The sequence below is a fragment of the Phaethon lepturus genome, unplaced genomic scaffold (assembly GCF_000687285.1).
Source record: "Phaethon lepturus isolate BGI_N335 unplaced genomic scaffold, ASM68728v1 scaffold43393, whole genome shotgun sequence".
Classification (NCBI taxonomy): domain Eukaryota; kingdom Metazoa; phylum Chordata; class Aves; order Phaethontiformes; family Phaethontidae; genus Phaethon; species Phaethon lepturus.
The window spans coordinates 1-16,623 of NW_010527782.1; the positions used below are offsets into that span (position 1 = coordinate 1).

A 16,623-nucleotide genomic window follows, 5' to 3' on the forward strand; every position below is an offset into this window, starting at 1 on the left:
ACGGCCCCTCGCCTTCCTCCCGAGGGCAGACCTCTCCCGCCGCCGTGCCCTGGGCGCGGAACCCGTCCCGCCGCGGGGGACGGGGACGGAGAGCGAGCGTGGGGAAGGGCAGGGAGCAAGCCCCGCTCCTGGGAGCGCAGCCGGGAGCGACGCACCCATCAGTGACTCGTGTCCCCCCTCTCCCCGGGCAGTCCCTTCGCAGGCTTTAGGCTCTTTGGCTTTGGTTTTTGTTGTTTTGGGGTGTTTTTTTTAAGGAAAAAACAGGCAGTGGGAGTCGCGGGGGCTGAAGCAGGACCCTCTCAGCCACAGCAGGTTGTCCGGATGGCTTCGCCCTCACGACCAGCTGCCGGGTAGCCGCACTGACGTGCGCAGCACCGCCCGTCTCGCCTCTGCGGGGCTTCTCGACAGAGGCCTGGCCTTACCGGTAACAGACCTGATCCGAGATGCCTTTCTTTGAAAGTTGCTCCTTCCCCAGAGCGCAGCGTGAGTTTGCTCCTCTCCGCAAAAGCGAAGCGAGATTGCCCCCTTTCTTCTGAAGGCGTTGGACATGCTGCGCTCCCGCTGGCTTTGCCTCATCACAAACCCGTTCTCCAGGTACCGGGAACCTCTCACAAGCCTGGTGTTGCTTTATTTTCCCCACCCACTGGACCTACTAAGAGAACATCATTTCTACATGCCTTTTGTTTTGTTATTCATGATGATTCCGTAAACTACATACGCAGGGTTTTTTTTTTCTTCCCTGACCTGTACCAAGAAATGAGTCCCTGATGATTGTTTGAGGATGGAAAAAGCCATACCCATTCACTGAATGGCTGCTGCAGCCTGAGTTTTGCCTAGGGTGTTTCTTTGATGTGATTATAAAGACATAGAGAGGATGGGTCTTCATCGGTGCTTTTACCTGTGCTCAGGTCCCCGTTAATCTGCTTTTAGCTGCAGCCACAGTAGTGTTACCTGGTTTTCGACCCTTTCCACCTACCCAGGCTGCTGTCTTCTATGCCTCACAGCCTGGCTCTTAACCAGAGCTTTCTTGCAGTTTTTTTTAGCACAATTGTTTGAAAAAACACTAAAATAACTTTTTCCCTTTATTTTGATAAAGACTTCCCCTAGCAAGAATTTCTCCACACATTCAAGATGAATTTTTTTTTTCCTTCTTTTTTCCCCCCAAATCTCATCCCACGCTTGCTGGCTTATGTCTCCATTGATGATGTCACTCACAGCAATTCCTTTGTATCTCCAGCCTTCCCCCTTCTAAAGTCTCAACGCTTCTGAGTGATGCTGTTAGCAAGTGGAAAATGCAAGGAGCTTGGCTGGGCCTGTGTGAGATGACAGGTATTTCTCAAATGTGTATGGGATGGGAAGAGAGTTAAAAGACATGCTCTCTATCTACATTGCAGAGGAGGGAAATAAGACAGGAGTGGGAATGCATTTAGCAGAGTCAAACTAGTGATGGGTGTGTCTCAAAGGGATTTAGAAAGCAGCCAGAGCAAGGCAGGAAGCTTTGTCCGTGTGGTCCACAGTCCCTTCAAATTCTCCATTTTGAGGCTCACCTCAGAAGGCAAAAAGGATCCATCCTACTTTGAACTGGAAGAAGCTGTGCTTGCCCCTGCCCTCTGCTCTCCTTCCCCCTCCACTTACTGTAAATGGCACAGCTTGTAAACATGACTGCTTAAAGAGTAAGTTAACAGACACACGCTCCAGCTTTTATGTGTAGAGCACTGATCATACTTAAGCACTTTTTTTAAATTCTTCACAAATTGCAGAAACGAATCCAAGTTTGGATGCCTTCACAGCCCCCCCAGTGAGATACCAACTCCCCAGATACACACACACAAACACGCACTCTGCATTCAGTTCTGCCACGTGTAAAAGGTACCTCGAAATGCTGTTGTCTCTTGTGAGCCCAGTGCATGCTTCCACTTGAGGACTAGCACTGGGTCACTGAACCAAGGGGAACAGACACAACGCTGTTCAAGGAAGAGGCCCCTGTAACTAGAGCAATACAGGGACATTTTGTTTTAGAAGCATGAAACCATAACCCTTTCCAGTGTTTACTTTTATTGACACAATGGGCCAAATTCAGAGTGAAATAAAAAACAGTGGCAGGAGGATTGAGTTGAGTGGAAGTTGCTTGCTGATGGAAGAGGTCTTAACATGTGCATTAGAGGGGCTGGAATTATCTTAAGGCACTAATCAGTGTAAATAAAAAAGCATTCAAGTTACTCCTCTGTTAAAATGAGTAAAGTCAATAGAAGTTTCCTGCTCCCCCACCTTCCTTTCTGAGCAATATCAATACGTAGCGTTTAGAAACCATTTCACAAAGTTAAACATTTATTAGGAACAAGAACTATTACAAAAAGATACCCATAGTCTAAATATATACATGAGGTTTAAACATAGCATTTTCATGTACCTTTAGCTATAAAAATACATTAGATTAACTGTATCCTAATTTATAAATATAGTTCTTTTTTTAAAAAAAAAGTAGTATTTAATATGAAAGCCTTACTGTGCAATGAAAGAATATATACCCTCTAAGAGGTTATTTTAAAGTTAGTGTCTAGTGTTATATAACTTAGAAAATTCAGTGTGTAGAGTCAAACCCTGATTTATACAATAAGAGATACATTGACTTTTTAAAAATTTGATAAGGAAAAAAACCAGAGGTGTGTATATCATACATATGAAGCCAGAATACTAGGATTTTAAGAATTTCAGATTATTTCAGTTTCAACCACTGTTTATCAAAAATTAATACAGAGATACATTAAGATAACCAGCTTTTTACTGTTTGCCTTATTTCCTTACTGTCTGACCGTAGCCCTAGAAAACCGTCAAGCAGGCAAAAGTAAAATGTTTGTCTGAGAAGATGTTTGCACTCTAAGTGTTTTACAAAAATAGAAACTTATTTACAATGTTCCCATTTGGCCTTTCATGGGGAAAGGAGGACATTTTCTTCACCAGATGGGGAGATTTACCTGTCTCACATACCCATGGGAGGACAGTTATACGCAACTGTTGGAGGTATGTCATTTAAGAAGTTAAGCAGTGTTGAAGTGCAATTTCAGCATTCACTAACTAAGAAGGAAGTTTAGGCTCATGCAAACTTTTTCCTCACTTATCGCCACCCACCTTCTTTCCGCCTCCAAAAAAAGATCGAGTCATGCAATAGAACTTGTTACTGACTGGGTATATCTCTGAGCAAAGGAAGGTACCAGTTAAATCCTTGCTTGTGTCAGACAAAAAAGGTAGACCTGCATTTCTGCTTCGAGCCCTGACATCTGGAAAACTCCAGGCAGCAACCTTTACCAGTGCTCCATGGAGATGTGTTGATATGCCATAAGGAACCCCTGTCACCTGGCACTTTGGGACACGGTTTAGTGGGCATGGTGGTGCTGGGTTAACAGTTGGACTTGATGATCTTAGAGGTCTTTTCCAACCTTAATGATTCTATGACAATCCCAGCGAGATCAGCTAAACTTCCTAACAAGCTGACACCACTAACTCCTGCATACTTACAGCTCCTGCGGACATGGAACTTCCCGTACGTTTGCTAGTGGATCTCCAGTACAGAACTGGGAGGAGGAGGAGGGAAAGTAGTGAACCCAGGAACTGAAGACAGCATGTGGCTTGTCATTAATCTCAAAGCAATGTCTGGGCATGCAAAGAAGTTACTGCAGGAGACTCTAAGGCATGAACTTGGTGTGACAGCCACTCCATGGATGCTATTCGTCTACGTGCATGCTTATACAGCTGTAAGCAGAGACAATTCAAGGCAATTCATTCCTCAGTGAAGGATCAGCTACTCTGTGCTTGCCACAAGATGACAGCACTCATGAGGGCAATTACTGCAAAGCTGCTGACACATTTAAGTCCAGCCATAGCTTATTCCATGGTAACTGGTTTGTACACCCACATCTTTAGCACTCAGTGTGTGCTTGGGAGCACCTGCCTTTTCATACTGTACTTCAAAAAATTTATTTTAAGCTACATTCATACGAGGTAAAGAAGCAGTGAGAAGAGCTTTTAAGTTTTACTCTCATAATAATAGCTCTGGCTCAAAAAATGAAGAGATGTTCACACAGCCTGAAAGTTACAGAGAAAAAGAGAGCAGGACAGCTTCTTGCAGCTCTTCTGCTCCCTCCTCCAGATCAGAAGGACTGGCGTGGGATGTTTTCTGTGGCGTATCTACCATGCTACATGCTTAGCATTCAACTCTCTGTCATCACGGTAAGTACAGTGCAAAATCCTCTTGCAAAAAGTGCTATAGTGAAGGTTTGAGATACAATTGTGACTCATTCAGAGCCAGAAGGATTAGCAAGTCAGTAACTTGCATTTGCAGCATGTGTAGTGTGTGCACACCAAAACATCAGGTTCAAAGGACACTTCAAGGTCTAGCTCTGTTGGGTGAAATACTGGCCCCAAAGGAGTCCTCTAGGAAATTCCCATAAATCTCATTCAGGGCTAGAATATCACCAAATACGGAGAATGCATGTATCGTTAAGGAGAGACCAAGATAGCTCTTTCAAAGAGAATTTCTTTACAGATCCTTCCATGAAAGCTTGCACTCCCATCCCAAACTCCAGCTGCCGTCTTCACACAAACTCCGCCAACTTCAGTCAAGTTGTATTAGCCCTACCACTCAAGGCCCTTTATGCCAAGTGAAACCCATATGCCTCTGAAGGTGTTTAACAGTCCATGCTAATGGTACCAGAAGTCTCTCTAACATGCCATTGATGTCCATGTCCTTCAGGGGTACAGTTTGAAAGCAGATGTCCTGCAAACACTGTGACTGACCAGCATTTTAGTCACAGGTAGCAGACAGATGTACAGCCAGGGACTTGTACGGTACAAGTGTGTGCTATGCTGCCAGTAGGGTCAGTTAGATCAGTTTTCGAAGAGCCAGTTGACAAAATGGAGTCCAGTAGATTCAGTGTTTCTAGAGGAATAAAGTTAGGTGTTTCCATTTTCCTTCCTACCCCTCCCCTCCCCCTTGCTCTGAACACGTCCCCCATGTGTCACATTCAGAGTGTCAGCATTTTAGGCCTTCTGTTTTCATGGACTCTTCTGGGAGAGCTTAATGGTGACTGTTTTCACTTCGGTATATTCTGCCAAAGCATATTCACCGCTGGAAAAGAAGAGAGAGGAGGCAAAGGGACAAATAACTGTAGTGTGTTAATGTGTACTTCCCCAAGATAAGAGATTTCTACACAAGTGCATTTTAGCCACAGATCAACAGCTGCTGTAGATGACATCAGGCCATTAAACCCACGTTTGAACTAACTTACACCAGCTATCAATTTGTCCCACCACTTCTAATAATTGCTAAGCACATGCGCATAAGTACACACAACTGCACCCTCTTGTAAAAGAAACATAGAATGCTTCTGGTCACAGTAAACAGTACTATTGTGAGAACCCATAGAAGAAACATCCACGTAAACATAGTTATCAGTGCTTAGACAGCAATTAAAGTTACTTTTTCCCTGAAAGTAAGCTTCTATCTACAAGATACCATATAATCACGAGGGCACAGTTGCTCCAGAAATGCATAGTGATGACAGACCCCACCACTGCATTATGTCTTGGTTGGTGGAAACTGGCTCTATTCCCATGCCTTGCCCAAGGGATCAACCCCTGACATCCTTTAATTAGCCAGGCAGTCAGGCAAAATAAACCATAAGGTCTCAATATATATGTCCCACTTGAGGATTCATTCATTTGCTGTTCTTAGCCAGTGAGGCATCTGAATGTTTCAGAGCAGCAGATGCACCAGAACAGCTACTGGAAAGGGTTCCTGGAAATAAATCTGGCTTATGAAAGAAAAGGTGCATTAGATTCCTCTAAAGAGCCTTCTGAACAGTGTAATAAACTCTGCCTCTCATACAAGAAGAAAATTCAGGTTTAAGTCAATTTCTCATCTCTCTCTCTGAACTTACAGGGTGACCAGGGTTTAACAATTTCTGTGTTAGCAACTAACTAGAGTTAGTTAGTTAGAGCTGGAATGCCTGGTAGCCATGCTGCAACAGGTCAGGCTGGGGAAAAGGGACAGAGGACCTTTCTGTAATTTAGTAGCAAGCTTGGAAGATGGGAGGTAGAATGATCTTGGAGATCATTCCTTCTTGTTCTAGCTCCAACATTAGAAAGTCAGAGGTGGGAAGAGGTCCAACTGGGAGCAGTCAAGGGAGGCCCAAATACCACCATATAAAGATGGAGGAGGTTTGGGGTTTGGGATACCAGTGTCCCCAGCTGAGGTGCCATACTTCTCCCTTGATATAAAAATCTAACTAGTAAGGAAAAATGCTTGCAAATGGGATTGCCTGAACTAGAGTTATAAAGAGCTTATAAAGCAGATAAAGTACTCCTGAAGGCACCAAGGCACCACTCACATTCTCACATCTGTGCTTTACATCCATGCTGTACTGGCTTAGCACCTCCCTGTGCAGCATACTGCAAGCCTGATAGTTTAAAGCAAATTCAACAATATTTTCACTGAGTCACAATTGCTATTGCATTCGCCATCCACATATAAACAAAATATGTAGCAAAACTTACAGTTCTCTGCCGTTGCCTGACATTTTAAAGCCACCAAAAGGAGCCTGTGCATAGAGCGCATTGTAACAGTTGATCCTACAATAAAAACATCAATTTTAAAAAGACAGTTCAATACTAAGGAGAAGCAAGATGATGACAACAACAATATAAAAAAGGCTGAAATCTGTCAGTTTTCTCTTTATATGTTTCATTCACTTGAGAAATCATATTTTTGCAATAAAATCTTATTTTGTTACAGAAACAGAAAACACTTGAGTGGTACTCAATCTGACCCACATCTCACTTCATAGTCGCTAATGGCTAAGACATTCATGTTTGAGCTGGAATTTATGCTGTGTTCAGAGCCATGCTTAAAATAAATAGTCCAACCTATTCCCTAGTTTAATGAAGCACATTCTGAAATGATCATGTTTACTCAGAAAGCTGTCTAAACACTCACAAGCAGGCCCACCATCCACTTCCAGGTATACAAAAAAGTTGGACTGCATTAGGCAATTGTGTTGCTGTAAAAAAAAGCACTAGCCCCATTTCTGTAGACACTAAGTAGAAAAAGCTAATGCAGATACTTCCTCAGCATCTCAGTACAATCAAATGACTGAAGAGACGTATGGCTTGGTGCTGTAGGTCTGTGCCTTCATGTATGTACAGCACATGTATCTTCAAAGCCCAACATCCCATTTTACTCATCAGTAAATAATTAGTATCCCATTTAGTAAATATTACTGAGAGGCAGATTCTTCTGGTGCTAACTCTTGAAATCTATCCTCTGTATGCATCAAAATCAGACACCAGATCAAATTCCTATCTTTAATGGGAAAAAAGCCAGGATCCCATCTTTAAAATCATTCTAATACAAAATAAGAAACTTTGTAAGCGAAAATAGCTACCTATCTTTCTGACAGTGGTGTGATGCCATCTACTGTCCATACTGTTTTGTGCATCTAAGACCCCATTTAATGCTACCTAAAGATCCTAAGAATTGCTTTTTCTCTATATACAGGATTTTGAAAGGTATCATGACTGGTGGAACTTCCTACAACCCCTACATTTTTAGAGTTTTCCAGACAAAGAACTACAACGACTGAAGGAACAAACTGTCCATTTCTCGCCAGACTGTCTGGTCTTCACCACCTTATTATGATGAATGGATGTTGCTTCTGAGGAGAATATCAAGAATTAAACAGACTACTAATACATCTTACCTCCAGCACTTACACATGATTCCAAATCATACATCCCTCTCCCTTCCCAGGAAACAAAATCCTAGCCCACACTCGGGTCCCGCACTGCTTACCAGACTGTTCCCGATTGCAGTGCAGAAGCTAGCGTTAATGCTCTGTCCAGATTCTTTGTGAACACTGCAGCTGTAAGTCCATACTCGGTACTGTTGGCTCTTCTTATGACCTCTTCTATACTCTTGAACTTCATAATTGGCTGAACTGGCCCAAAAATCTGCACATGTCAATTAAACATTAGTACAGGGAAAGCCCTTGCTAATCATGGTAATTTTGAAGTAATCAGAATCAGATGACTTTGTTTGGATACTATATTTAAAATGTTACATCCTAGCCTTCTAGAGGCACTGATAGTCTCTTAAAAACTACTAATTAAATTGACTTCAAAGGAAGTACAGCAATGTGCTATAGTAGTTAATATATACTAAGATCCAAGAACTAATGGATCATCTATAACAATCAAAATAAGCAGAGTTAGATCTGGACAAGTTTCAGATGATTCATACTTACTCCATTTACGACTCTCCTTTTGGACTCAGTGAGTATACTCAAGAAGTAATTAACATATTTAAAGCATTGCAAGTTTTCTTCCTTGAGTTTTAACTTTGATTTTGTCATGCTATGCAGTTTATTTGCATGCAGTGCATTTACCACGTATGTGTTTGACCACAGACTTGGCTTCCCAGGTCGCCAGTACAAAGGCAGCAGGCATACACAATATGTCCTAATTTCTGGGATGGAGTCTCTCTCATCGAGTACAGTATCGAAGCGGGGGACCCTTTTCTGGCGTGAATGGTCTTGCAGTACAATAAACCCCCACTGAAGGTCAGATACAGGCTCACTTGTGCCACCTTGACGGCCAGGCTAAGCAATTTGCCTGGCCTTTAGGCTCATACAAGTGTTTCTAAATTTCTTAATTTTGGAAGATCCAGGTACTTAACTGGAGCCTTGGTCCCAGGCAACAGATGAACATGCATTTGCAACAAAACTGCAAATGAATGAAACTGGATAAGCTTAATGAATCATGGCTTGGGATTTGGAGTCAGTTCATTAAAAAAAAAAGGCCTGTCATGGGATTTTCAGCTCTTATTCCCTCTATTTTTAGAATGTAACTCATGCCCAGACTGACTGATATCTTTCCCAGGTTCCTTAGAGATTCTGTGGCAGGCCTGAGAAATCTAAACATTTTGCCAGGAGTGAACAGTAAGCAGCCCCATAAAAAGCACTATGCTAAACTATAAAATAGAAGTGCCAGTTAGACTTTGGCAACTACTTATTTTCCATTGGGGAACATGATGAAAAGTAGATTAACTTGTATTTCAAAGGAATATTACAGGACCTAATCACATGCAGCTTGTTCAATTTTTCTGCATATGAATAATGAAAGCAAGAGTATTAGATCTGCAGTTTGCTGCCTTTGACCATATTTTCATATAGAAAAAAAATGGTCAGCCTCAGGGGATTTCACCATGGGAATGGAATTTGGGATTATTTCAGACACTAAGGCTACTTGGGAAAAGTTCTTCAGCGACCGTATAGCAGGGCCATTCCTTCCCTCCTCACCAGCTTCAAGTCCCATAGTCTTTGTCCCGCCTTTCTGCAATAAAGCAACTCCTTTTTTACATAGTGGAGCAGAGCGTACAAAGAATACACATTATATTGTCCTCTGTCACTTTGAATCAGCATGTACCACAGCTGAGCAATTTCAAGTCCATTCAGTAGGAGGTGCGTAAGGGCACACTGCATGCACACCATCCACATATGTAGAGTGGAAGAGCTTAACTCTGTCATCAGAAAACCTTCAAACTTCAGGGCAAAGAATACCTAGAATTGCTCCAGCCTGCCACAGTTTCATTTATTTTTATTCAGTTATTTATATTTCAAATCAAGAATTCAGACAGAAACCCCTCCATCACCACTATTTCTTATTTAGAAGCAGCACTTATAGCAGCTGTATCTAGGTAAGGCATGTGCTTGTATTTTGCATTATATGAAGATCTTCTGAAGTGAGACCCAAAAGCTTTAGGGTAGTATTATCTACTATGTTTTTATCTTTTATTGTTTTGTTTGTTATTGTCCAGTGAGTACACCCACAGAGCTACTTCCCCCTTTTGGAAAACCAAAGAAAATGGAGGAAAGCAGAAAGGCATTAGAAAGGGCTGGCAAACAGACACCTATTAATTGCACAAAAATTGCTGCTAAAACGTTCTGACAGTTTTCTTGCCTGTTCTGCTCTCCTCCTTCTCCTCTCATAATTCCCCCTCTGCCCCCCACACATAAACTCCAAACTGAAGCTCACCTTGCATATACTTCATTAGTAGAATGGATTTCAGCATTAGGCAGTTGTTAGGACACCGAAATAAGTGAAATAAGTGACATTTCTATTCTGCTCTAAGGTTTTCACTTCAAACCACGACCATATCTCTTTTCTTTCCCATTTACAGCAGTAAATGAGTATAAACGTTCAGGTGACTTGTACTGTACCTCTTCTTTGGCGATACGCATGTTGTCAGTGACCTCCGAAAACACAGTGGGTTTTATAAACAGGCCTCTGTCTTCAATGGCAAGACCCCCACACTCCAACTTAGCCCCTTCTTTCTTTCCACTTTCTATCAGCTCCAAGATTTTATCAAACTGGTTTTGGTCAATCTGTCACACACAAAAGGAAAAGAAAAAGACAGCAGCGCCTTTATTATCACTGTTCCAGAGACCAGAGTCATGGTATGCGGCCCAGAGGCACATTTGCAGGGCACTGTCAGACAGGGTAAGCTCACATCTCATTCTACGATATGGCAGTCAGGCAATAAGCAGGCTAACAGACAGGACGTGGGCATAGCCCTGAGCCACAGAAAACAGAAGGTGAAGTTACATGTAAGAGTTTAATCTGATCTAATAGTTTGCTGCCACGTGGAGGGGGACACCCACTTTCCCTTCCTCCGCATCCTGGGTATGCACTCCCATGGCTCACCTCACTCCAGCTCTGGGACTTGCTGACCTCCTTCTCCATGCACTGATTCAGCTCAGTAGCACCACGAGAACAGCTTGAGATGAGTTTTGCTGGGCTAGCAACCTCAGTCAGTTCAGCAAGGGATCTGACCAGCAACAGAATCAGTGCAAGGGAGGGAGAATCAGGGTGTATAAACTATAAAGCTGACTTCGCTGTAATGTGCAGCTTCAGCCTCAGCTATCTGTCCCCAGCTGGACGAATACAGCGAGATCTGCCTCCATCTCTTTCCACACATGCTCACTATACAAACAGCCTCAAAGATAAGCCCTCTTAGTGGGTGACTTCAGAACAACTACTGTGCTGAAGCCATACTTTTAAAATCAGAATCACCTTTGGTGGATCTTAGAGACCAGCATCATCCCAGCATTTTTTGGTTCTCTGGACTCACAGCCATATCCTCACTTGTAACTACCTACCTTGTCTAACACCTCCCACCCACACCTAAATATGCAGTAATCTCAAATAGTGAATACGGTTGTATTACTAGCCTTTAAACTAGGGGTTTCAGTAGAGGTGGGTAAAGGCCCGTCCGGTTACAGGACACTGAAATCCCTGTGCTTGTGCAGCCCTGCACCAGGACTTGGAGGAGACACCACTTACTCCACAAGCACAGTGGTTCACATGCTGAGAAGAGGTGCAGACATCCACAGCACTTCTGATCAGTACCGATCCTTTGTTTGTGCTCCACATGCAGCAGCGTACTGCAGGTACTGTCAGGTTTCAAACAAACAGATGTAGCTATTCGCATGATGCATAACAAGCAATGAAACACCTTAGCACAGCACGCTGCAGATGATAAAAGACTTATAAAGATGTTTTAAAAAAATAAAACTAACAAAAACCTCCACAATTTTATTGAGGTGATTAAAGAGTCCACCCACTAGTTCAAGCTGCCCTGGCAGCCTGGGAGGTTATTCTGAATGCCAGGTATCTCCAGATGCTTCTGCTGGTTCAATACCTCTCTCTAGGCATCTGTTTTTCTTTCAGCAGGGCCAGTTGCCAGTTGGGACTGTTTACATGGAGTGTTCCACACTTTACTCCTCCAGATTACAGACTATATCCTGTCCTTAGTTAATCCTGGCCACACGCAATCCAAGTTTTCATGCTTTTAGACAAATATCAAAGCTTCAGGAGGGTGTCCTTGGGGTACTTCTGGTACACAGTGAAAACAGAGAACAGCACATCTCCTGCCACACAGATGTGCATATCACATGCGCTGTGGACAGCCTGTACTAAGTGTTCATGTTCTCTCATATGTTAAGATGCTACCCAAGAAAACACTTTATACATGCTACTGCATGAGGTAATGTGTGCCCTCATGTAGGATACAGAGTGTCACATAGTAAGTTTGGCAGGTGTCATACATATTGTCTATTTGTCTGGTTGCTTAGTTGCCAAATGTAAATAATTTGAAAATATCTGCAAGTGCTTTCCATCCTGGCATGTCTGTGATCCAGACCAATCCAGTTCATCCACTTCACATCACAGAAAACAAAACAAGGATATTTATACAGCTGTAACTTGTTTCAAAGCAAACTATAGTTAGATGAAAAGACACTAGGGACATTTGTAAAAATGACATGCAAGGGTGGGACTGTTTGTCATTGTAACTAGAGCTTGCAAGGCTTGTTTAAAATCTGTCCCCTACTCCACTGTTATTTATGGTTCGAGCATTAACTTCTATTAAAAACACATGATCTGGTAGAGCAAATTCTACTATTTTTCACCTAATTCAACAGAGAGGAAGGCTTCTAAGGATCACTGCAATGCTAAAAATCTAAGAGCCCCCAAATCTTCGTATCTTGCTTCATTTAAGTCACAACCACAAGGAACAGTTTTTCCTTTTCCAAACCTAGCATTTATAATCCTACAGAATAACCCCACAAATGTGTCCAACTAACTGTTGGACACATACTCTTTCTACTTACGTATTTTACTTTCACACTTTAATCCTAAAGTACCCAAATGTCTACAGTCTAAGGAAAACATTCACCATCTTAGAAATCAAAGACAGGTTTTGGGCTGAGAAACTTCTGGCTAGCAAGTGCCACAAGGCAGCCTTAGTACTTATTTCCTTCCTGTAGGCCAGGTCTTATAGAACTCAGATCCCAGTATTTGGGGTTCTACAATAACAAAACCAGTCTAGTCTTGTTCTAATCTAATCCCTGTTCTAGTCCACCAGCATCTCATCTAATGCAGTCTGCTGTTCACAATTGTATAATGCACTGGTTAACCAGTTTGCCATCTGTGCACATTTACTTTATTACTTCCTATGATACAGCACACAGGAATCCAAAGTTAAAAAATGACCTTGGTCTGCATTTGAGGTTGGCACTCAAACAGTCCTGATCACCCCTCAGGTTTCTTGTGGTGCCCGTTGAATTCCAGCCAGCCAACACAGTCAGACACATGTGAGTTTTGGGGAAGTCTCATCGGAAGCATGCCTCGTTTCTGTTTAAATTTAACACTGTTTAAATTTGACCTAATTTTCATCAGAGCAGTACAGTTTATATCAGCATAACGCAATACTGCAGCTGACACAGTCTTTTCCTCACACCCATGCCACCAGCATCCATGCCAGTGCACAGTAATCCACATCAGGGAACTGACCTGAGTAAAACCTTTCTTCCTCACTTCCAAAAAGGCTGGATTAGACCTGAATCAGCCAGTTTGTCACCCCATGCCGTCCTGCTCCAGGATGTCCCAGCAGCTACTTAGAGCACTACGCTCAGTCATGGTGTGGCTTGATTTCACAGAGCACTAGCTCAAAGTCTGGACTGCACAGGCTCTCCTATTTTAGGCTTTCTGAACTCTGTGTAAGTTGCTAGTCCTGTTGTCTGGCTACAAGCATTTGGCACTGATGTAGGACCAAAAACCTCATGCGCCATGACCACTGTCAGCCTAAGGGCTAGCTACAGCTCCTTCCCACTGTTGGCTTCTAAGCCAGTGATCATCCCAGAATGGGGTCTATGCAGCAGCATGTGGACCAATTTTGTAATGCTGTTGTGTATGTTCAACCTGACCCAGAGGAGAATAAAACAATGACCTGGATCTGAAGCAACTGTGGCCTGACAGGGAGAGATGAAGAGGAGAAAGAAAGACTATTTTACCTGGTGATTCTTCCCTTATCCATCAGTTCAAGACAAAAAAACCCCACAGCAGAGCAGGTTACTTCAGGAACAGAGGAAAAATTTCATCTGGAAGCTTCACATTTGAACAGTAACTTGTGGGCAGGTATGAATCTTTGCTATTTTTGGAGGTATTTTAAGCCCTTGTGACACTGCATCATTTCTCTCTTCTGCTTGAATTTCAGTGTGTTGCATCTTAGAGAGTAGGCTCCAGACAGCAAGCAACCGTATCTGCAGAGGAAGTGGTTGTTCCTTTGCACTGGCAGCCACATGAAAGCTTTGGGATTAACAGTTTCCTCCCACTCTCTCAACACCTTCTCATGTTGGTCTTGACAGTTGCACACACACAAGTTCAGGTGTGTGTGTCGGGGGTGCCATCTCTCCTAGCTGCAAGTGTAACAGGTAAGCCAGAACAGGGAGAGAGGACAGATGGGACATATTTAAAATCTGACCAGATGCTGCTGTTCTGACTTACTGTTACCCTTAATTATAGCTCTGTATGCAAAGAGTCTCCCTTAAACCACAGCAGTGATACCAGAACATGGTGCTCTGCCATAGTGCTCACTGGGAAGTGCTCTGACAGCCTGGCAAGAGTTGGGAGCATGGATGAACTGAAATAAGCAGCCCAATTCTACATGTTCTGCTCACTGCAGAGTGTTTCATCCTTTAAAACATCACAACTACTCTCTAAGATTTCAGGGGCTGTTCTCATTAAATCAATGGTCTCTGTCAGAGCAGCCAGGTGAACATTGTCCTCACGGGACTACCTTGCAGCTCACTTGCTGCTACTGCTGGATAAGGTTTAGGATGATGTTATATTAAAAAAAAAAAACAAAAAAAAACCAAACCAAGCAAACAACCAACCTGAAAAGCTGACAGCCCTTAACAGAAGGTAAGAGCAGACCTTGACAGAGTTTGAGGGTCAGCTCATCTCTGCTGAAGCCAGTTCCAACATGGGATTATTTTCCTATGACTGTTGAACAGTTTGAAACATCTGTCTAGGTAAGTTACAGGGATAGATGCAGTCCCAGCATGAACAGGGGATGTACACCATCTTATTCCCCTTGCATGGATCATGTAAATTGGTCTAGATCCAGATAAGGGGAGGCAGATATCTGCACGGTCATGCTTTCTTGGAGGGATCTTATATAGCATCAAGGAAGAAAAACTCACAGTGCAGTACTGAGAAGAGGAAGCCTAGGCTATACGTAAAGGGATTCCCCCTTTATTTTTGGTAGCAAACAGTGGTCCTGTTAGAAGATCTGACTCAAGGATCATCTTCCTCCAGAGCTCTCCACCACAGCTCATATTGCTTTGAAAGGAAGAAATAAGAAGGTGGCTCTGGAAGCATTGACAAGGCTGGTTGTGACAGCAGCTTGGCATGGCTCTTCCTCCTAATTCAGCTGAAACCTCTCCAAAGGATCAGAAAGGGGGCAGAGGAGGAGAGGGAAAGTGGGGACTCAGGAGTCCCTGGGCTCTAACTACTTGTCATCACCAACAGAGCCAAGTATCTGAATGGCCATTTCTGCAGCTGCACTCTTCTGTGCATCGCTATTACACACTGCAACATGCTTTGTATTACTGTACCAGGGAGACAGACCCTTCCATAAAGCTGGATAAGAAGTGAATTAAATACATTTGTGTTTAAAAAAATTACAACATAACATTTCAACAGTTGTGATTAATTGGTATTTAAAATAGAGAGAAAAATAAAGCCGTGATACATTACTCACCCCTCAGCGCTTCTGATGGGACCATATTTGCAAGGATAATATTTACTCAAGGAAAACTAAACAAAAACACAACCAAAAACCAAACAACAACTGTTTTCAGGCACACAGTTACCTGAGGCCCTTGTTCAGTTCTGGCATCAAAGGGGTCTCCAACGAGTCGCTTCTTGGCATACTCCACACTGCGCTTGACAAACTCCGGATATATCTGCTCCTCCACAAACACTCGCGAGGCAGCCGTGCAGCACTGCCCTTGATTGAAGAACACGCCTTGATGGGCACATTCCACTGCCAAGTCCACTGCAACATGGCCCAGGAGGGAAAAGCGTTACCACATGCACAGTTTCAGCCTTCCAGTGTTTCCAGACTTGTTTTTTCCTTTCTCTTTTGAAAGCCTCTTTAAAAAATGCTGACAAGGGTCCACACCCATTGAAGGCACTCACAAGGCCTCATACTGCCCCCAAACCAGATCTCTTGTTATTTCCACCCCCCTTCCTGCCTTTTGTCTCAAGATCTAATTTGCCATAGCTCCTGATACTTTCTTCCACAAGGACTCACTGAGGGTAGTAACCAGCTTTTCTTGCTGTGAGGATTCAGATGTGGATTCCTAGACACCACGCATTGGTTCCCAAAGACTAGTTCCGGTAGTGATTGTTTAGAAGGCAGTGTGCCCTGCTGTTGTACACCCAGCTCAAACCAAGTCCTTGCAACGCTTACTATTAGCAGATGCCACAAATACCTCTGGGTTTCAATCTGCACTGTGCTGTGCAGGTTGAGAGGAGAGTATTTTCCCCAAGCCAAATAGGATTTTCCAACTACTGTGGTGGTCACAGGTTACACATATCTCCTAGTACTACTCACTAACGCAACGAAGTCACAACGGAACGTGTGAAGTGAGTCCTGCAGACCCCCAGGGTAGAGGTGAAGGCTGGATTAGATCAGGTCCTACAAAATTCTCCTGGCACAGGAAT

At 43.2% G+C, this 16,623-nt stretch overlaps 1 protein-coding gene across 1 annotated transcript in view; it reads right to left on the bottom strand.

Annotated features, from left to right (window-relative positions):
* Nucleotides 1-4,963: 4,963 nt before the first annotated feature.
* ALDH1A3 (aldehyde dehydrogenase 1 family, member A3) overlaps nt 4,964-16,623 on the bottom strand; it is a 34,457-nt gene continuing 22,797 nt past the window's right edge. The window contains exons 9-13 of the mRNA XM_010283478.1: nt 15,768-15,952; nt 10,272-10,436; nt 7,847-8,004; nt 6,553-6,627; nt 4,964-5,125 (exon numbers count right to left, since the gene is read on the bottom strand). Of these exons, the coding sequence (XP_010281780.1) occupies nt 5,053-5,125; nt 6,553-6,627; nt 7,847-8,004; nt 10,272-10,436; nt 15,768-15,952 (656 nt within the window). The 3' untranslated portion in view covers nt 4,964-5,052. The remainder of the gene's footprint in view (nt 5,126-6,552; nt 6,628-7,846; nt 8,005-10,271; nt 10,437-15,767; nt 15,953-16,623) is intronic.